Consider the following 23,656-nt stretch of genomic DNA (forward strand, 5'->3'; position numbering starts at 1 on the left):
TGTGCGTCGGAAAATGTTGAGTGCACAGAAAGAACAGCGTGTTAACATCAAATTTTGTTTCAAACTAGGAAAATCTGCAAGTGAAACGTTTGTAATGTTACAACAAGTGTACGGCGATGATTGTTTATCGCGAACACAAGTGTTTGAGTGGTTTAAACGATTTAAAGATGGCCGCGAAGAGACCAGTGATGACACTCGCACTGGCAGACCATTGTCAGCAAAAACTGATGCAAACATTGAAAAAATCGGTAAACTTGTTCGACAAGATCGCCGTTTAACAATCAGAGCAGTGTCTGAGTTAACAGGAGTTGACAAGGAAAGTGTTAGGCAGATTCTTCATGAAAGTTTCAACATGAACAAAGTGTGTTCAAAAATGGTTCCAAAGTGTCTCACAATTGAACAGGAGGAACGCCGAAGAATGATTTGTTCTGACATCCTGGAAAACATTGAAAGTGATCCCACCTTCTTACAAAATGTTATTACTTGCGATGAATCGTGGTTTTTTACTTACGATCCCGAAACTAAACGCCAATCGATGCATTGGAAAACTCCTGGTTCTCCACGACAAAAAAAAAGCACGAATGTCAAAATCGAAATTCAAGGCAATGATGATTGTTTTTTTTTGACATCAAAGGGATTGTGCACATTGATTGGCTACCAGAGGGACAAACAGTGAATCAGCATTACTACATTAGCGTCCTGGCTACCCTACGTGAGCGAGTACGGAGAAAACGGAACGATTTGTGGAGAAAAAAGTCATGGATCCTTCACCAAGACAATGCCCCAGCTCACAGTGCGTTGTCAGTGAAGACGTTTTTGGCAAAACACAACATTCCCATCTTAGATCATCCACCCTACTCAGCTGATTTGGCCCCCTGTGACTTTTTTCTTTTCCCTAAAGTCAAGTCAGCTTTGAAAGGAACTAGATTTGAGACTATTGAAGCAGTAAAAGAAATAGCGACGGAAGTAATGTATGGACTTACCGAAAATGATCTGCAGCATTGCTATGAACAGTGGAAAATTCGTATGGAGCGGTGTAGAGACAGAGGAGGAGAGTACATTGAAGGAGATAACATGAAATTGTAAATAATTGTAAATAAATGTTTTTTCCAGCATCAGTCCGGTTTTTTTCTAGCCGCATTAATGTGGTATTTACAGGTAATCACGCTGTAAAAGCATGCGTTCTCAGAAATGATGAGTTCACAAAGGTACATGTATCACATTGGAACAACCGAAATAAAATGTTCAAACGTACCTACGTTCTGTATTTTAATTTAAAAAACCTACCTGTTACCAACTGTTCGTCTAAAATTGTGAGCCATATGTTTGTGACAATTACAGCGCCATCTGTCACAAAGCGAAAAAAGTGGTCCAACTAAAACAATCATATTTATTTACGTACTACACGAATATGTGATAAAAATGGGGGTTCCGATTTAAAAAAAAAAACGCAGTTGATATTCGTTTGACGTATGGCGGCGCCATCTAGCGGGCCAGCCATAGCGACATCTGGTTTCTCCCTTCAAGTTAGACAAGTTTTGTTCTTTGTAGTTTTTTCGTTTGACGCTTATTTCGTGAGATATTTGGCCCGGTCACGATCAATGAACCACCCTGTATATATATATATATATATATATATATATATATATATATATATATATATATATATGTGTGTGTGTGTGTGTGTGTGTGGGCGCGCGGAGAATAATGTGCAAGGGGTGCTACATTAGTAGAGTGTGGATAAGTTGAGAGTTTGGGCCTGTCGAGAGGCGTGCTAACGGTACCCAGCGCGGTTCAAATGAGAGCTGTGTCTCAATGACGCTGTGGTCAGCGCATCTACGTATTAACCAGGAGACCTGTGTTCCGATACCAGTCTGGCACAAATTTTCAACTTTGCCCATTTATTTTAATCAACAGTCACTAATAGCCAACGTCTGTATTTCGTCTGGGTTCTAAAAGTGGTTTCGTTGCGCAGGAGCAGGAATTTGTGTTTGAATAAAATAAAAAAAAAATAACATGTGTTACTTTCTAATTTTTCCACATCTCTTCAAAGCACGTTGCTGTGTTTGTGCAGGTGCTGGTGTGTTTGGGGGATGGTTCAGGCGGCTTCTACGCCACGGTGGTGGCAGTATGCGACTCCAGCGCGGATCAGAAGTGCAGCGCAGAGCAGGCTGCCTGCGTCGCGTCAGCGGACTCTGAGTGCCACTCTTCCCTGCCCGGCGAGGAGTTCACGTGCCACGGCATCGGATCCTTCCCTGACCCGTACGACTGCCAGACGTACCACATCTGCACCGAGGTCAACGCAGGTTCTCAACCCGAATCGTGCTCCGGAACTACAGCGTACAATCCTCTGCAAGCAGACTGCAGGTGAGCATATATTTTACTGCTCCAAGAATACCTCTCCATCCCAGAATAATTCGCAAGGCTCATTTCGTTGTGAGGAATACCTTCTGTATTCGTTTTTGTGGTCTTTAGTCCGGATATGGGTTTTATAAAAATCTTCAGAGTACTCTTCTTTTCTCTGCAAGCCTTCTCGTCTCCGCATAGCTACTAAAGGCTTGTTGTAGATGGTCTCATACAGAAGTTTTTATCCCTAGACTGGCGATTAACAAATGCCTCAGTGGGTGTTCAATCGCCTGTTCCCTTCTTTTAGGCAAGTTATAAACTGCATTTGTTATCTCAATTCAGTTCAGTACTTCCTCTATAGCTACGTGATGTACCCATCGAATCTGTGGCACACTTCTCTAGCCTCACATTTCAAAACCCACTAGTCTCCTCTTATTTGAATTCCTTATCGTTGACGTTATTTCCTTACAAGGCTACACTCCAGACTAATTCCTTCAGAAAAGGCTTCCAGAGTCGGAGAAGTGCAATTGTAAGTTATCTTAGCAAATAAGAGAGATAAGATTATGTGAATGTGCACTTGTAACCTCTACTTTTGAGTTGTCTCTTCCTGCATGTATAGTCTCTTTATGAATGTAAACTGTTGCAAAAGTAAATTCGACTGTTTTTTTATTTTTTTAAGAGATTTTAGACACTAGTGATAGTAATTGTTTTCAACGCTGTCAATCGACCCTGTGAGATTGAAATTTGATATTTGCTGTATGTGGTTTATCTGTGCCGCAAGTGAAAGCCCTGTGCTACTGCTCTTGAGAAGCAAGAAGAAAAGGTGTGTCTCAAGTTCTGATTTGCTGCTAACTACAGAGAATCGAGCTAGTGCAATACGATCTCTTAAACACATGCACTGCAAACTTGTTTCTTGTAAAATTTATCCGTCATAAAAAGGAGTGTTCATCAGGTAATGGGAGCTTCATACTGACGTAGGATAATCCTAATTACTCAATAGACAAAAATACTTGTCAAGAATCTGTATTAAAAAAGAAAGCCATCTCATAAAAATTTCTTGACTCTATTCCATTCATAAAAGTCCACCACTGAAGGCTTAGCAAGCTGTAAGAAAATATTTCATTACAAATTACAATAACGAAATATCAACACAGGAAAAATAGGAAAATGTAACACAACGTGAAAATTCATTCTTTCAAATCCATTAACACTGACCATAAAAAAGTTTTTAAAAATCGCAAGAAATTCGTTATTTGGATGTCTGTGTTAAATTTTCCGTTTGGCATAATAGTATCTTCCATCACATCAATAAAACAATCCTCAAGAGCACCAAGTTCTCCGTCCTTTCTGTACAGGCTCACTGCCACAACAAACCCGCTACGACTCCCCATCTCCTCTCCTCGCGATCAACACTTAATACCCGCTCATCTTCGCAGATACACACACCTCTCGCAGCCACTGCATATGTTGTGAAGCCATCGTACAACCGTCACACGAAACGGAATTGGGAATGTTACGCCAGCAGTTGTCAAATGTGTGATAATTGTGACACATTATCTTATTATCAAGTACTGCAAAATAAAGAGACGGTTATGTTGAGAGTCGGTAACCGTTATCTCCCGAGGAGCCAAGTGTTACGCCCTCATTGATAATTATAAGTGGGTGGAAGATAGCCAGAGGGTCTCTTTTCTCAGTAATCTGGACAGACAAGGATAAGATTAGTTGACACGTGTTCACTTTCATTAAAAATATTGTACTCAACTTGTGGTTGAAGAAATGCTACTCTTTTGACAACTTGTGGCAGCCGCGGTTAGCTATAAGCAGAGGCTCGAATCGGGAGTGCACCTATGTGCACTAAATGTTATGTCGGTAGTTGAAAAGTTCGGCACCAACTAGCGACTCGACTAGAAGTAATATTGAACTAGCAGACTGGAGCCCAGGTGCCCGCCGCTTACAACACCGTCCTGGCTCTTTTCATTGGTCGACGGACTGAAGTTTCTTCATTAGTGGCGATGTAAAAAGCGCCGCTCGCGGCTCCGGCAGTATCGATAAGTTGCGATACTACAGAAACCAACCAATGAAACGCGATACTACATGTACTTTCAACCATACGAAAATGTTTATATCGTCATGCAGTATAACATACCCAAAAGCGTCTGTACCTTTAGGCTTCTTCAAAAGTAAAAGTCCAGCAGCAAATATGCATTGTAGAATACAAAACTCTTCCTAGAAGATGTCTTGTTGGCGTGTTATACACTCAAAGTACAGCTGCAAACTGAAGGCAGCCATTTCCATCCACCAAAGAATTTGATAACGGGATAAGGTAATCCCGAAACATCTTGTCGTAAAAATATCACGCATTTGACAACTGGTGGCGTAACATTTCTCAATATCGAAATACATGCAAGTTTTAGAAGGATGTGTAATACCATGCGTTTGAGCTCTTTACGGAACAGAGAACATTCCTCTCATTCTTTTCAAGTGCGACAACGCTGCTACTATTGCAGTAGAATGAACTGGCCATGTACAGAAGCCATGTCAAGGGGTAGGCTCAGATTCGGCAACACTCGCGGAGAAGACAGCTGTGTCACTGCTCCCCAGAATCTTATTGTGTTTAATGAACTATATTAATATGTAAATTATTGGTTGCTGCTGTTTTTGCAAGGGGCCCTAATTTCCATTCACATTTAATAAGAATGTGCTAAAAAGAAATTTTATTGGTCAGAGAAACTGTAGTAGTTGGAATCAGGACACTATAACAGTTCGTTCGGATGTAAACTAACTCAAAGCAGGTATTTGTGCGCTGCCCACTTCCCCACGTTGGCCCATCTCGCTGGGGTGTTTCCATACAAGAGACTGCACACATTTACCACTTTACTGGAGAGTGATACTGCAACTGGTACTAGTTCTAAACCACCCGCAGCTCTCCTAAGCGAGCAAGCGGTTCTTTTAGTGGGGATCATTAATATATTTTTTGCGTCAGCTCACACAGAACTGAATAGAATTCATATACTCTTGGTGACGTGTACGTCAATGGAATGGAATCAGTGGCACGTTTAAACTTTTGAGTTACCCAGTATATTGTGGCTGGGTAGCTGACTCGGTAGACTATTTCACTTGAAAGGCTCCTGTCACATTTCGTGAAGGCGGATCTCTTATTTCAGTTCTTCTTGAAACCCCACTTGGTGGTGTGTTGTGTATTGTATTGTGTGTTGCGACTAGATGGAATCAACGATTTCTTTCATTTCATCAAATGATATTAATTTTTTTGTTGACATAAAGGCCATATCAGAGATAATATTTACGAAAAAGCGTTCCTCTTTCAGTGGCCTGTGTTGGGTATTTTCTGACAAGGCACCACTTATTTCCATTTACCTTGTACGCATAATTTGAAGATATAGCTCTTCTCTAGTCATTGGCGATTATTCCCTGTTTTTCGGTTAGTCGTCGTATGGCAATATTATTCATCATTACGACCAGACATTTCACTCCCACTGCTGGATAAAAGTCTCCACTGTACATGGATCGAAGTTGCTACTGCACATTTCTAATGACACCTTCCCATATTACATATACTAACCAGGATGTAAGGCGAAACGTTAGGGCCCATGTACCATCATGTGTCATTTCCTGTTACTACGACACTGACATAGTCCGATCAAGTCTAATACAAGCAATAGCATTAAAGTAAACGTTGTGGCGGTTGTGATCTCCAACACAGACTGTTTGACGCAGTTCTCGAACTTAGTCTATCCTTTGCAAGTTTTCGATCTTTGCATAACTATTGGAACGTTCATACAAGTTGCCGAAATACTATGCCCGTTGGACGCTATGGACCGGCAGCACACTCGTGGACTGTTCAATCAGTTATAACATTGCTCCAGTTTTGGTGAGATGTTTTCTGTCGCATACATTCTATAAATGACTTTGGAAGTTCCTTTTGCAGTCCTTGGCGCTATTCCACTTTTCATTGCTCGAAAAGGTTTATATACCTAATCTGACATTACTTTCGAAATGTTCTCGTCTCTATAAAGTGTTTAAAAGTATTAAGTATAATCTGCATTTGAAGTAAGGTACATGTATGCACCATATCTGAAATGTACTTCATGTCGAAATTTGCTTCATATTTGTTAATTCCGCATATGGTCAATCAACTGTGACCTGCCCCCCTTCTGCTACATGCAGAGCAATCGAAACTGTAGATAATCCAAACATTAAGAAAGGTATTTCATTAATTTAACCACTGCCTATGCAAAAAAAAGAAGTGTCTTCTTAACATATTTGATGTTAAATGCATACATCAGCACCGAGATCGTTGAAGGTGGCTTACTGACTTACAGCACAGGGCTATGGGAAAAGAAACTACGAGGTTACGGCTATATAGGGCGCTAAAACAACTAAACAACACGTTGTTATTTAACACTGTCATACTGGAAGACGGTGATTTGTTATGTTAAAGTGTGCGGATAAAAATCCTATGTCAGAATCGCTAAAATTTCTTTACTGATTACCAGCTTCATCTCACTGACGAGCCATCTCCGTAGCAATAAAAATTATTACTTTATTCAATGTGCGAACAGTCAGGAATTATATATTGTCATAATCTATTGATCTGAATCGCTCTTGTTGTCATGTACACATCAAAGTAGGTCGGCACGATTACATAATTTAAAACGCTAGACATATCAGCACATTTTCAATAAACAACAGATATTATGTTTACTTAATAATGCAAATAATAGCATTGGTGTAGGTATGCTACATGATTTAAGCATAGCCAATCGAGATATGAAGAAAGGGGAGAGATAGGAAGATTGTGGTTTAACGTTTCGTGGACGACGAGGTTAGAGATGGTGCAGATCGTCGGTATGGAATAAGATGGGGGGGAACCCTCGTACCATTGGCTTAAACCAATTTAGAGAGACCATGGAAAATCCATAAATGGAAGGCTGGCGTGGCACTGAACACCAATTCTTTCGAACGCAGTTCCATTGTCTTTAATACTGTGCTATCTCGCTTGATTTAAATAAGGTATAATGTCAGAAAATGATGGTATATCAGTGAAAATTATGACAGATGGTAGAATTATAAAACAAAACGAACTTACAAAATTAATAGCAGTACGTTTGTGGAGGAAGACAGTTCGCCAAAAATTCACGACAGTACAGAAAAAAACTTAGACTTTCAATCAAACGAAGAAGCTCGCTTTAGGAGTTGATTCAGCTGAGCGGTTATAACCATTTTTGGACCACTTCAGTAGAATGTGTGGTAAGCAGTTTGATCAGATAACAACGATGTGATTCCTAAATGAATAGCATGAAATCCTTTCCAGGTGTAATTTTTTTGTGGTGTAATGGTGCGTTTGTTTCAACATTCGCCATACCTAAAAGAAACTGCAATGTCACAGCCCCTGACCTATGCTTCTGATGTGATGCGGTCGGCAATTCTTTAAAATTAAATCCTGCTTTATGTTGACAGCCTGACGACATCCGATCGAGTCTGCACCGAAGGCCCCATCACGCCTTGTACGCAGCTGGGACAGGTGGGCATTGTCCCAGAGAACCCAGCCATCTACTACATCTGCATACAGAAGGGAGATGGCATGTCTCCGGAAATGTACAGGTGTCCTGGCAGTCAGACCTTCAACGTTACCACTGCTGCGTAAGTATCCATAGCAATGAAGAGACCGAAACGTAGACCCTTGGTATTCAGTTTGGCGTTAAACATAATTTATGTGTACTGTCGAAGTCCACAAAATCTGCAATGTAAACATTCGGTCACTCATTGGCAAATTTCGGGGCAATGTTACAATCGATCTTCTTCCATTTGTCAAAAATGGCTCTATGCACTATGGGACTTAACATCTGAGGTCATCAGTTCCCTAGACTTAGAACTACTTAAACCCAACTAATATAAGGACACCACACACATATACGCCGAAGGCAGGATTCGGCAACACTCGCGGAGAAGACAGCTGTGTCACTGCTCCCCAGAATCTTATTGTGTTTAATGAACTATATGAATATGTAAATTATTGGTTGCTGCTGTTTTTGCAAGGGGCCCTAATTTCCATTCACATTTAATAAGCAGTGCGGTTCCGGGCTGAAGCGCCTAGAACCGTTCGGCCACAGTCCATTTGTCGGTAGAGAGGGTTTTAGAGGCGGGGATCAACCAGTTCATTGGGGAGCCACCCCAAAATCATTTACGAAAGTCACGCGTAAGGTTCCAAAGGAATTAAAATCATCCGGAAAGTTTTCTTCGTAATACTGGTTATGGACGTTACTGCTCAATATACACTGAGGTGATAAAAGTCATGGGGTACTTCCAAATATGCTCGGTGTAGCGCAGCAGCTCGACGTGGCATGGACTCAGCAAGTCGTTGGAAGTCCCCTTCAAGAAAATTCAGCCTCACTGTCTCTACAATATAGCCGTCCATAATTGCAAAAGTGTTGCCGGTGCAGAATATTGTGCACGAACTGACCTCTCGATTATGTCCCATAAATGTTCGACGGGTGGACAAATCATTACCCGAACTGTCCAGAATGTTCTTCAAATTAATCGCAGACAACTGTGATCCCGTGACATGGCGCACTGCCGTCCATAGAAATTCCATCGTTGTTTGGGAACACGAAGACCACGAATGGCTGCAAATGGTTTCCAAGTAGCTGAGCATAACTGTTTGCAGCCTGTGATCAGTTCATTTGGGCCAGAAGATCCATTCCAATCCATGAAAACACAGCCCACATCATTATGGAGCCACAGACACCTGGGTCCATGGCTACGCGGGGTCTACGCCACACTCGGACCCTACCATCAGCTCTTACCAACTGAACTTTGCACTCACCTGACCAGACCACGGTTTTCCAGTCGTCTAGGATCCAACCGATAGTGTCACTAACCCAGTAAAGGAGATGCAGACGATGTCTCGCTGTTAGCAAAGGCACTCGCATATCGGCCATAAACGCCAAACTTGGCAGCACTGTCCTAACGAATACGTTCGTTGTGCGTCCTGCCTTGTCTCTTAGCAGTGCCTACTCCACACACACGCTGCTGCTCTAGGTGTTAAATGAAGGCCGTCGGTCACTACGCTGTTCGTGGTGAGAAGTAATGCCTGAAATTTGTTATTCTCGGCCCGCTCTTGATGTTGTGGATCTCGGAATATTGAATTTACAAACGATTTTCGAATTGGAACATTCCTTACCTCTTACTCCAACTACAATTCCTCATTCAAAGTCTGTTAACTCATGTCGTGCGGCCACAATCACGTCGGAAACTCTATCAAGTGAATCACCTGAGTACAAATGACAGTTCTGCCAGTGCACTGTTCTTTTATACCTTGTGTACGTGATGCTACCACCGTCTGTATACGGGCATATCGCTATCCCATGATTTTTGTTACACCAGTGTACACTGTGTGGAAAAAAGCACCCAGAAGGGGAGTAGAAAACCAAATTAAACCTTATAGGTTGATAGGGTATGTGATGTTATTTCGGTGATTTCAAAATCGAGTCAGGGCTATAAAGAACTTGACAGTATCACGCAAACTGCCGTCGAATTCCCTCTGGCCTGCGTTTATTCATTGGTCCGTTGGAGCAAGGTGCCGTAAAGGCGTTGTATCCTCTCCCAGAGCAAGCTGGCCAACAGTCTTGATATCGTGTGTACTGGCACTGGCACCGACGTCGAATTCTTCCCTCAAATGCTGTGTGGAGGACGAACCTGGGAATAATGTTGACCATGGGAATACCTCAACATCACGCAGTAAATTCATATAAACGCATGCTTAGTGTGGACATTCATTGTCCTGTTGAAAAGTGGCACCGAGATACTGTCATTTGATAGGTAAACACAAGAGGATGCAGGATATGCATGTCGTACTACTGTGCCGTCAGAGTTCCCTCAGTTACCACCAGCCGTGTTCTAAAGTCATACCGAATGGCTTCCCACAGGTGTATCTCTCTTTCGAAAGTAAGATCTCTCTTGAGATCGTCGCCATGCTCGCCGACGGTGGACCTCCGGGGTACTGTGAAACCGCGGTATATCGCTGAACACTATGTGACGTTGTTCATCAGCAATCTACGCTCGCCTCTTCTGCACCACTACATACGCAGCCGTTTGTGTTGTAGTGCCAACGGCAGCGGACGCATGGGGCGATAATTCCCTCGTATGGCTGCTGCTAATCTCTGATCAGTTTGGCGCCTGAGAAACAGTTTAGCAGGTAGTCCATTATTTGTTCTCTGACGACAGGCACAGATGTGAAATGGTTGCGATGCAGTCTGTGCACAATACGGCGATCTTCCCTGGTGGTGGTCGCATGTTGTCGACCGGGATCTTGCAGGTGAGTATCCCTGCCCCCACGTTCCTATGCAGTCCAATGTCGGGCCCCTGTCACATCAGAATGTCACAAAAATCTCCATACTGCATGATCTAACCGGCCGGTCAACCGGAGACCCACAATGAGGGCCCTTTGAACTCTCTCGGGTTATGATAACGCTGTCTCATCCGAGTAGGTTGCATCTCCGTTTCGTTCATGGCCATCCCTCAGTTTCTGACGCTGTTCGTGCCCTTTATAAAAGTTACCAGGTCTGACTACAGCGCTAAAGATGAACTACACTAATGGCTTGTGGTGACCTCTCACACAGAATTGCAACGTTGATCAGTTACATTCCCTCCGATGACGTGTAACCATCACAAAGTTACGTTGATACCTGACGAAGTCTTCTGGTGCTTCACATGTCATGCAGTGCTCCTCTGCTGACAGAGGTCACTTGTACAGTTATTAAACATCCTCTACTGAGTGATATCGTAGTTTAGTTGTTATTTCAGTAGTATTTGATATTACTGTTGAATTATTTTTAATTTTGTCTGTCATCGTATTGTGACTGGCTACGTATATCCGTAAGGTGCAGAGCGGTACCGAATTTATTGGACTGACTGTTAGCATCGTTATTTATTTTTTAATTAGTCTGTGGAAAACAAATCGTACAAATATTGAAGGCTCTATGCGCACAACAATCAACTCGCTAGATATTTTGCCATCCCCCTCAATGCGAAATTTCCACATATTTAAGTATGGGCACCTTTAGCTACGTAATAAGAAGAGTAAGTTTTAAATATTCTCGCACTTTTAATTGCAAATCTTGTAACTCTTGTATAGTACACTGGTGGGTTGCTGCGAACAAAATGTCTTCCTTCCTATCTTACCGTCATGACAGACGACATTGAGTTAATATTTTTCATAATGTGTAACGAGAAGTAACTGACATATGAACTGCGACTTTGTAAAAACTGCGTACCATGAGCGTCTCTGACTGTCACTGATATAAATTACTACTCTGACCTTGGGCTATGCGAGGAACAAATCTTCAAATAAATTAAAATTCTTTTCTGATATTATAATAATTGCTATTATGTTTCCTGTTATTCTTCCCTCCTGTCTCTCCTTGTATGTGTGTTTTCTTTTTTATTTGCTTCATCCTTCAAGCACTTCTGTTGACAAATTAGGTTAACATAGGCTCTAGATCAGTGGCACCCTATCTTTCTGAGGCTCCTGAGTACCATCAAATATTAACTAGGATCATCCCTCCCCGCCCCCCTCCCTTCATCCACCTAACTCAAGAATCTAAAAGAATTTTCTTTGAACATTTTCATTTTTAAAAGATAAATGATATTTAGTTTGTGTAGGTGTTAATCTAATGAGTCAGTGAGAATGATGAAGCAATTCCCAGGACATAACGAGTGCTACTAACAAATTATCAGAAATGGAATCTAACTATCGGCATATGCACTTATTACAAAACAAGCTTCCTCTGCACCATTCCTCTACCTAGCGGCACTTACTTCACTCACTCCCTGCTTCCTCACTTAAAATCAACCACATTAAAATGTATGTACGTAGGCGTACTGTTGATAAATCACTTGATTTCTGGATTCCTTACTTCTGAACTGTCAGAAAATGGAAGACGTCAGGTTTCGAATGTTTTGTGTCACTAACATTAATAATAATAATATAGTGGAAGGTCTGCAACAATGTAGTGGCCATTGCATAGTTACTGTTGTGTTGTCAATTAGTTCGTTTATTGTTGCGCAGTGAGTAATGAAGCAACTTGTAATCTATTGCGGAGAGTATCTATAGCATGGAGAAGACAGTTTCATGAGATATTTAAGAATATGTGATCTATATGTCTTAATTTTACTGTCAATGATGCATGATACAAAGTACATGCGTACTGGGTGGACAAGGTGTGGAAGATGTTCATACACTCGTTTCACAAGCTGTAACTACTACCATATTATGCGTTAATCCCAGTAGTTGAAATAATGTAATTATTTGTAACTTATGTATTCTGTATCGGGGTCTTACGAAATAGAGATAACTGTAATGATCTTCAAAAAATTATTTAGATTGATGATTTATACAAAACTGAGGCTCTTCATTTATACGCTTCAGAAAATTACAGTTTACCCCTCAGGTTTTCAATCACTGCACTGGATCGAAATAAAGTGGTGGATAAATATAATCTTACGTATAGTCTCTGTTTTCGACTACCTGCACAGAACGGTATAGGCGCTCCTTCTCTTTGCGTACATATTGGAGGCGGCGAACGGTATAAGCTGAGGTCACGTCATGAGAGAACTGTTGCAAAGTCACCATATAGTGAAAGCATACAGGAAGAGTCCCATCCACCTCTCAGCAGAACAAAAAGCTGTGTGACGAGCCCAAAAAAAGTGTGAAAGGGTTTTAAGTTTAAGTAAGCGATCGTATCATAATTTGAACGAGCGTGTAATGTGTTATGGGGTACCAGACAGCACGATGAAGAAGCGAGATTCATTTACGAGAAAGGTCGCTTGAAACCTCTCACCCGACTGCTCCGTTACTTTTGTACTACGAGTAGTCGTCATACAATTCTATCACATCTAAAAAAACAGAACTACTTTATTATTTTTTTAAATGGTTGCTTTACGGACAAAGAAATCCCAACGTCACATTACCGCCAGATGGGCGAAAACAGTACGGCTCACCCCCTTTATAAGGTGTAGCATAGTGCAGCATTCCACTTTCTACATCTGAAGGGAAACAGCGCAGCAACAATACAAGTCTGAGTTTGTTCCATTGTACAGCAGAGTTGTACCATTGTACGATGCCGGGCTTAGGCGATAAATAGGCTCCCATTGCAGTAAAACAAGTGCGGATTACCACCTCTCCGTGAAAAACCGGGAATCACAAGAGAAGTGGACGCTTTGATGCTCGAATCAGACATGGATCAGTTTATAATGTAATATGTGACATTCTGAATGACAAAAGTCCATCAGAAACCTCCCTTGGTCCGTCAACCAACCATTCGCTTGGTTATATGTCCTGCGTTCCTCCATTTTCAATACAGACACAAATATGTTTTCTACTTGAGTCTGCTTTGTCACACATTTATTTGTTTTCTACCTCTTCTAGCAAATCTCATCAAACATCTGCCTTTTTCTCGCTGAATAACTATCGTGTTTCCTTATACAAGCCAAAACTGGTAGTATGTATTGACTGTAAAATTTCCATATCAGCACACAGGGATCTCAGAATTGAAACTGTTTGCCAAAATCAAGCAAAGCCAGTTTATTCTTCTGTTTATTTCTTTGGCTCTTATTCACCTTTCATCTTTGATTGTCTAAATTAATATTCTCTTATCTATGTGTTGATTATTCGTTATTTCACTCCCATTATAATTGATTTCCACGGCTTTTTTCTAAGCACATTCTCACATGTCAGCCCCAAATTTATGTAGTGTTCCTATCTCGACTGATCATCCAGTTGTTTTGACCAATGTATGTTGTGTGAAGAGATTAACCAGCTCTGACACGGAGGGCGCACTACAGTAAATCAATTCAGTACTTACGCAGAGATGACAGGACGCGCGCAGGGTAACAGTAGCGTGGGAAGCTGCATCAACAGGGCTTCTTCGGAATGAAAACTATCACAGCAACGTGCACAGCAACACACTTTCGTTTTCAGTAATACGACTTCTATAGCACACACGAGCGATCAAATCGGGCCTTCGTGCTAGGCAATCTATCACCAAGTGTACATGTGGTACTCAGTACAGGGTTCAAAGCCGTATGAGGTTATAGAGATTTATAATTCCCACGGTTTTCTGCCATCAGTTAACGTGAACACGGGGCTGACTGCGCTGACAAACCACAGTCGATAAGGGTTTCCATTTCTTTTAATCTGCGGACGTGTTCCAGCTTTAATGATTCGAACAGCTAAAAGCCAAGATTAGCGACCTGTGTCCCGTTAACGCTAACGGAGTGATTACGTAATCCGTATCCGACTTCCTTTATGCACTAATTTGTAGAATCGAGATGGAATATAAAATTGTTTACGTAAAATAACCAGTTTTCTTGTAGCTTCTAATAACAAGAAGTTTTTTCATAATTACATCGGTGACTTGATTCGTATTTTAATTGTGTTTATGCTACTGCCTATTTACCGCTTCCGTTCATCCAATCTTACATTTAATGTTCCACGCCATGCTCCGTGGCTAAGTCAGAACAGGCATAAAATTGTATCATTAATTCAAAGTGACATACGAGATTCTAGGAAAATTATAGCAGACGATTAGGCTAATGCTTTACTGCGTCGTTAATACAACGGTGCTTCTCTACAAGGACGTAGAAGCAGCTGTAGTTTTGTCTTGAGATTACAATTAAAAATTACCTATTCTTCCGATGCAACAATTTTATTTTTGTTTCTTGAGAACGAATGTGTCGCCTAATTATTTTAGGTATCTTCACTAGTGTACAATGGAAATAATTATTATAACTATGAGCCGTTAAGTTATTGTATTAAGCGCCTTGTAGAAGCATTCTTTACAATTCGAGAATGTAACTTAATTTTATTGCTCCTATCTACACTCCTGGAAATTGAAATAAGAACACCGTGAATTCATTGTCCCAGGAAGGGGATACTTTATTGACACATTCCTGGGGTCAGTTACATCACATGATCACACTGACAGAACCACAGGCACATAGACACAGGCAACAGAGCATGCACAATGTCGACACTAGTACAGTGTATATCCACCTTTCGCAGCAATGCAGGCTGCTATTCTCCCATGGAGACGATCGTAGAGATGCTGTATGTAGTCCTGTGGAACGGCTTGCCATGCCATTTCCACCCGGCGCCTCAGTTGGACCAGCGTTCGTGCTGGACGTGCAGACCGCGTGAGACGACGCTTCATCCAGTCCCAAACATGCTCAATGGGGGACAGATCCGGAGATCTTGCTGGCCAGGGTAGTTGACTTACACCTTCTAGAGCACGTTGGGTGGCACGGGATACATGCGGACGTGCATTGTCCTGTTGGAAGAGCAAGTTCCCTTGCCGGTCTAGGAATGGTAGAACGATGGGTTCGATGACGGTTTGGATGTACCGTGCACTATTCAGTGTCCCCTCGACGATCACCAGTGGTGTACGGCCAGTGTAGGAGATCGCTCCCCACACCATGATGCCGGGTGTTGGCCCTGTGTGCCTCGCTCGTATGCAGTCCTGATTGTGGCGCTCACCTGCACGGCGCCAAACACGCATACGACCATCATTGGCACCAAGGCAGAAGCGACTCTCATCGCTGAAGACGACACGTCTCCATTCGTCCCTCCATTCACGCCTGTCGCGACACCACTGGAGGCGGGCTGCACGATGTTGGGGCGTGAGCGGAAGACGGCCTAACGGTGTGCGGGACCGTAGCCCAGCTTCATGGAGACGGTTGCGAATGGTCCTCGCCGATACCCCAGGAGCAACAGTGTCCCTAATTTGCTGGGAAGTGGCGGTGCGGTCCCCTACGGCACTGCGTAGGATCCTACGGTCTTGGCGTGCATCCGTGCGTCGCTGCGGTCCGGTCCCAGGTCGACGGGCACATGCACCTTCCGCCGACCACTGGCAACAACATCGATGTACTGTGGAGACCTCACGCCCCACGTGTTGAGCAATTCGGCGGTTCGTCCACCCGGCCGGGTTCCCGGATTCGATTCCCGGCGGGGTAGGGGATTTTCTGTGCCTCGTGATGGCTGGGTGTTGTGTGCTGTCCTTAGGTTAGTTAGGTTTAATTAGTTCTAAGTTCTAGGCGACTGATGACCTCAGCAGTTGAGTCGCATAGTGCTCAGAGCCATTTTTTAAAGAAATACATTGTCGCAGTGAAAAAAGAATATTTGCCTCTATTTGAGAAAACGCAGCTTAGATATACTGAATCGCATTTGAAACGTTAGGGGTGTTATGACTCTGGCGTCGATGTAGGTAGTATGTAATAGAGCTTTTGAAACGTTAGTGGTGTTATGACTGTCGCGTCGATGTATATAGTATGCAGTTGAACTTTGTGCTGTGTGAGAAGGTAATACAGTAGTTGAAGCTGGCGCTTGTGTAGAGTTATACACGAGCGCTGTTCTCCATGTGTATTCTCCAAAATACAGATCTCTAAATTTCCTATAGCGTCATTAAAACTTTTCTTTTGCAGATGTGTTGACTCCACTCTGAAGTACATGCTACCGTAAACGGTAGTGCAGCCATCGGCAAGCAACCACGACCCCGATTCCAAGCACTCAGCACGCTGACGTGATGAAGTACGCCGATCGTGTGGATTCGCACCGTCTGCAGTGTTGATTTGTCTCACATCCCATATGCACTGGGAGAATGACTTCAGTCACATGAAACACTTTTGTCTGGATGAGTGTCGTATTTATTACATTTTTGGTACCTTTCAATAGCTGGAGTTACTAATTTCGTGAGAGTGTAATATTTAATGTCTAGATTATATAGGTGTTTAATTAATCTTGTGGTTGCCTTGGCTGTTTGTATCAACGTTGCCATAAAATTTAAGAAATCAACTCTATTGCGTTGTTCTTTATTTTCTCCTGCTAGAAACTGATTACATCTGTACAAGCAGAAGACTACTACACTACCACAAAAAGTAGTTGAGCAATTTGGAAATTTAATTTCAGCAACAATGATATTTAAACAGTAACAGTTGATGCTGAATGCAAGCAAATACAACAGATCATTCCGACATAACACTTCTGGCCATTAATATTTGTTCACTATAAAGGCGGCAGTCAATACAAGCCGAGACAGCGTGAGGTGTGCTATGTCCTTGGATAGAGAAACGGTTAGCATTTCAGCGCATCCGCACAACATAGTAGTAACGTCACCTATGTTCTACATACAAGGAAAGATTAGAGAGTGGGTTTGTTATACGGGAAACATACTGTAATGTTGGTTAATTTGGAGAAGATCGCGCCATGTCGCGCTTAAGATGGAGAAATACCTATCAGCATCACATGTTGGAACTTACCGGTGGATAGAGTCTGGCCAATAGAGACTATTGCTGCTCGCATGATATTGCTGCTCACACTGTATCACTCCTCACATTGGTGTCACTGCACAAGTGTCACTCAAATAAGGAACTGATGGTTTCAGCAGAGCCAAACACAACTTTATACATAATCTCAGTAGTAGGGGAGGAAGAAGAGAACGTAACTCTTCTTTGTGAGACTTAGACTTATGTAAAGAAACACCACCTGTCACTTTCACGGTTACCCACGCCCCACCCTGCGACAAAGGGGCCATTGTTCTCCTTACGTGAAGAGACCCACAGCCACATGGGGTCGCCCCCTAATGAAAAAAAATTTGCATCACCCTTATCTTTATGTATGTCTAATTCAGGACTCTATTGTAAACAAACCACTCATTTCGCTGTGGCCCACTATGAACACGAATTCACATGGCTTTGCTCCTTACATAATCAAACCGTGTATATATGTTCTTAACTTATGATTATGCAAGTATCATTTATGATCCTAATGTAAATTAACTTTGCTCCACTGCTCTTATTGTTTACTTATCTTGGAGGATCATCTAACCCCTTTTAAGTTTCCACCTCTTCCTTCCCCTCCCTTCTTCAGCCCCCACTCTTCTACGCCAATTGGGTGTTGCATAATTGTCAAGTTGAGCTGAAATACTATGGTTTTTGAACCAAAATAGAAGTCATACAATTTGACAGTACAGTGTATATACGAAAGCAGGAGTGTGGTCTCCAGTCAGCTGAATTGCTATAATTTAACTATGCCATGGCTGCCCAATGGCAATTTCTGCAACACATGGCCACCTTACATTCACACTTACAGCTTCGGGGCAGTTACAGTTTTGGTGCTACTTTCTTCCAGCATTGCAAATACTCACTTTTCTAGACCATCCTCCAAAGACACAAATAAATATAAGACTGTTAATATTTCACAACTTCCAGAGTAGATTACTGATGATGTTTGGTTTGTGGGGCGCTCAACTGCGCAGTCATCAGCGCCCTAGAGTGTATTACTGAGACGGTACATCACTAAGGCTGCTATACCAAAAGATGATTAACAATTATTGACTATTATAACTTCTAGAAAACACACGACGAACTTGTCCCACCATTGTTAAAGTGCTAAAAACAATGGCCTACACACTATAATATCACTTTAGTTCTTATTTATTCTGTATAAATGTCATCTGTACATAGTCGTAATCATCATGCTAGGGTAACTAAAACTGATAACGTTTGGCTGGCAGAACCTTGACTTGTAGTTAATTTGTTATATACAGATGCCTACGTGATATGTGGCCTCACATTAAAAATTTACTGAAAAGAGTGCTTAAATAAATATATGTCATACAATTTCATTCCTAAGTAGGTAGTTTGGGGTGTGGAGTCCGCACCATGCACAGGAAAGAGATATGTAAATTGATGTCTTATCGACCTTACTAAATGTCGTGAATTCCTACTCCTAGTATGGTACTAAGCTACTACTTACAAATCGTTGGTGGTACTGTACACTTTTCGAATAACAAATTTTATGTTTGTTAAGGTGAAGCCCATTTGAGAAACATATCTACCATTTAATAAGTATACAATGCTAAAAACTTCGCTATATATTTTTATCAAAATCGATTTTTATAGCAGATTCTCTTAGCATTTCCGATAGTATTCTCTGTTACAGGTAAGCCAAAAGTATTGTGGTAATTTACTCCATACATCTCTATGTTACATTGAAATTGTGGCAAACAAATCTACTGGTGGAAAATATTGTTTCGAAAACCTTAGGAGTATGCAGTAGTATAATACATCCATTGCAAATCCCAACTGCTTAACTGTATGTTGTATGGAGAGTGCATTACAGTGACATATGCATGATACTTTTTACGATAGTAGCATCGCCCTCTTTCCTTAAAAAATGTGCACTTTACTTGTTTTATAAGCAAAGGAATCAGTGGCAAAGAGGCAATGCTCTGAGTAATAAAGTGGGGAATGGATTACCTCATCCTTGAGAAAGACTTTCTAAAATATAGAAGCATGCAGCTTTACTGTATGATTAAATGATGATGGCGTCCTCTTGGGTAAAATATTCCGGAGGTAAAATAGTCCCCCATTCTGATCTCCTGGCGAGAACTACTTAGGAGGACGTCGTTATCAGGAGAAAGAAAACTGGCGTTCTACGGATCGGAGCGTGGAATGTCAGATCCCTTATTCGGGCAGGTCGGTTAGAAAATTTAAAAAGGGAAATGGATAGGTTGAAGTTAGATATAGTGGGAATTAGTGAAGTTCGGTGGCAGGAGGAACAACACTTTTGGTCAGGTGAATACAGGGTTATAAATACAAAATCAAATAGGGATATTGCACAAGTAGGTTTCATAATGAATAAAAAATAGGAATGCGGGTAAACTACGACAAACAGCATAGTGAATGTATTATTGTAGCCAAGATAGATACGAAGCCCACACCTACCACAGTAGTACAGGTTTATATGCCAACTAGCTCTGCAGATGATGATGAAATTGATGACATGTATGACGAGATAAAAGAAATAATTCAGGTAGTGAAGGGAGACGAATATTTAATAGTCATGGGTGACTGGAATTCGTCAGTAGGAAAAGGGAGAGAAGGAAACATAGTAGGTAAATATGTATTGGGTCTAAGAAATGAAAGAGGAAGCCGCCTGGTAGAATTTTGCACCGAGCATAACTTAATCATAGCTAACACTTGGTTCCGAATCATAAAATAAGGTTGTAAACATGGAAGAGTCCTGGAGACACTAGAAGTTATCAGATAGATTATATAATGGTAAGACAGAGATTTAGGAACCAGGTTTTGAATTGTAAGACATTTCCAGGGGCAGATGTGGACTCTGACCACAATCTGTTGGTTATTAACTGTAGATTTAAACTGAAGAAACTGCTCAAAGGTGGAAATTTGAGGAGATGGGACCTGGATAAACTGAAAGAACCAAAGGTCGTAGATCGCTTCAGGGAGAGCATTAGGGAACGATTGACAAGAATGGGGGAAAGAAATACAGTAGAAGAAGAATGGGTAGCTTTGAGGAATGAAATAGTGAAGGCAGCAGAGGATCAAGTAGGTAAAATTCGAGGGCTAGCAGAAATCCTTGGGTAACAGAGGAAATATTGAATTTAATTGATGAAAGGAGAAAGTATAAAATTGCAGTAAACGAAGCAGGCAAAAAGGAATACAAACGTCTCAAAAATGAGATCGACAGGAGGTGCAGAATGGCTAAGCAGGGATGGCTAGAGAATCGACAGGAAGTGCAGAATGGCTAAGCAGGGATGGCTAGAGGACAAATGTAAGGATGTAGAGGCGTATCTCACTAGGCGTTAGATAGGTACTGCCTACAAGAAAATTAAAGAGACCTTTGGAGAAAAGAGAACCACTTCCATCAATATCAAGAGCTCAGATGGAAACCCTATTCTAAGCAAAGAAGGGATAGCAGAAAGATGGAAGGAGTATATAGAGGGGCTATACAAGGGCGATGTACTTGAGGACAATGTAACGGAAATGGAAGAGGATGTAGAGAAAGATGAAATGGGAGATATGATACTGCGTGAAGAGCACTGAAAGATCTGAGTCGAAATAAGACTCCGGGAGTAGACCACATTCCATTAGAACTACTGACGGCCTTGGGAGAGCCAGTCATGACAAAACTCTACCACCTGGTGAGCAAGATGTATGAGACAGGCGAAATACTCTCAGACTTCAAGAAGAATATAATAATTCCAATCGCAAAGAAAGCAGGTGTTGACAGATGTGAAAATTACCGAACTATTAGTTGAATAAGTCACAGCTGCAAAATACTAACGCGAATCCTTTACAGACGAATGGAAAAACTGATAGAAGCCGACCTCGGGGAAGATCAGTTTGGATTCCGTAGAAATATTGGAACATGTGTGGCAATACTGACCATACGACTTATCTTAGAAGAAAGAATAAGGAAAGGCAAACCTACGTTCCTAGCATTTGTAGACTTAGAGAAAGCTTTTGACAATATTGACTGGAATACTCTGTTTCAAATTCTAAAGTTGGCAGGGGTAAAATACAGGGAGCGAAAGGCTATTTATAATTTGTACAGAAACCAGATGGCAGTTATAAGAGCCGACGGGCACGAAAGGGAAGCAGTGGTTGGGACGAGAGTGAGACAGGGTTGTAGCCTCTCCCTGATGTTATTCAATCTGTATATTGAGCAAGTAGTAAAGGAAACAAAAGAAAAATTCGGAGTAGGTATAAAAATCCATGGAAAAGAAATAAAAACTTTGGGGTTCGCCGATGACATTGTAATTCTGTCAGAGACAGCAAAGGACTTGGAAGAGCAGTTGAACGGAATTGACAGTGCCTTGAAGGAGGATATAAGATGAACATCAAGAAAAGCAAAACGAGGATAATGAAATGTAGTCGAATTAAGTCGGGTGATGCTGAGGGAATTAGAGTAGGAAATGAGACACTTAAAGTAGCAAATGAGTTATGCTATTTGGGGAGCAAAATAACTGATGATGGTCGAAGTAGAGATGATATAAAATGTAGACTGGCAATGGCAAGGAAAGCGTTTCTGAAGAAGAGAAATTTGTTAACATCGAGTATAGATTTAAGTATCAGGAAGTCGTTTCTGAAAGTATTTGTATGGAGTGTAGCCATGTATGGAAGTGAAACATGGACTATAAATAGTTTGGACAAGAAGAGAATAGAAGCTTTCGAAATGTGGTGCTACAGAAGAATGCTGAAGATTAGATGGGTAGATCACATAACTAATGAGGAGATACTGAATAGAATTGGGGAGAAGAGGAGTTTGTGTCACAACTTGGCAAGAAGAAGGGATCGGTTGGTAGCTTATGTTCTGAGGCATCAAGGGATCACCAATTTAGTATTGGAGGGCAGCGTGGAGGGTAAAAGTCGTAGACGGGGACCAAGAGATGAATACTCTAAGCAGATTCAGAAGGATGTTGGTTACTGTAGTTACTCAGAGATAAAGAAGCTTGCACAGGATGGAGTAGCATGGAGAGCTGCATCAAACCAGTCTCAGGACTGAAGACCACAACAACAATAACAACATTGTCCAGAACATTGATCTGTGATACCAAGACTCCAGACGGTACGTCGGGACCTAAAACTTCTGAATAACTGCACCACCAAACACACTTCAGAATAAGGTGGCAGCTGGAACAGGTAGTAATCTCTTAGAAGAAAAAATTTTAGGTGAATCACCTCTCAGTTCATCCTCGAGTGTGTTTCCACCGTTCATGTTCCCAGCACCGCATAATAGCACGATGAGGTTATCCTAACACTGACAGTTGCTTGGGTGAAACATGACGTTTACTTCAGAGTGACATATCACACTGAATAGCAACCAAGGCTACTACTTTAATAAGTATACAATCCTATTTACTCCCTTAGTGAATCAAGTGTAGTAGTGTGTGTTTAAATCAGACACAGAATGATTGTCATAACACAAATGTATCATTACAGATCTCTAATCACAGATCACGATCACCAAAACGTCTCAAATAGGTTTGGGATTTGCAACATGTATCGCTTTATGACATTTTCTCCTCAGTACAATCAAATGCAGACATTACCAAATTATGAATGGTTCCCATAAACAACGTTATTCCACAGGTCTTAGAAAAAAGGACGGATGGGTCAAATAGATTTAAATCATTACCTATTAAAACTATCTACTTCAAGTGTAGTTAACATGTTATGCGTACACAAAAGTAAACCGGAGGTTGAGGGTAGAATTGAAACTGGAGAATATGTCGAATAGTACTACTGCAATTTAAGAATGTAAACTCCTAATGGGAAAACAGTGGTCCAGTGTATAGTTAAAGGTGCCCCAGAAAGGTCTCTTTGGTCGCTGCTCTAGAGAACTAATAATGCATTTTTCCCTATATTTTCACCATTAACAAATGTTCCATTAAAAGTACAGTCTTCATGAATTTAGTTTATCACACCGTTT

The 23,656-nt window shown here is 41.5% G+C and overlaps 1 protein-coding gene across 1 annotated transcript in view; it reads left to right on the forward strand.

Moving 5' to 3' along the window:
• The window catches only part of LOC124795994, a 32,527-nt gene extending 15,455 nt beyond the window's left edge, over nucleotides 1-17,072 (forward strand). The window contains exons 3-5 of the mRNA XM_047260075.1: nucleotides 2,075-2,367; nucleotides 7,825-8,007; nucleotides 16,843-17,072. Coding sequence (XP_047116031.1) covers nucleotides 2,075-2,367; nucleotides 7,825-8,007; nucleotides 16,843-16,879 — 513 coding nt within the window. The 3' untranslated portion in view covers nucleotides 16,880-17,072. The remainder of the gene's footprint in view (nucleotides 1-2,074; nucleotides 2,368-7,824; nucleotides 8,008-16,842) is intronic.
• Nucleotides 17,073-23,656: the final 6,584 nt, after the last annotated feature.

The sequence above is a fragment of the Schistocerca piceifrons genome, chromosome 4 (genome assembly GCF_021461385.2).
Source record: "Schistocerca piceifrons isolate TAMUIC-IGC-003096 chromosome 4, iqSchPice1.1, whole genome shotgun sequence".
NCBI classification, from domain to species: domain Eukaryota; kingdom Metazoa; phylum Arthropoda; class Insecta; order Orthoptera; family Acrididae; genus Schistocerca; species Schistocerca piceifrons.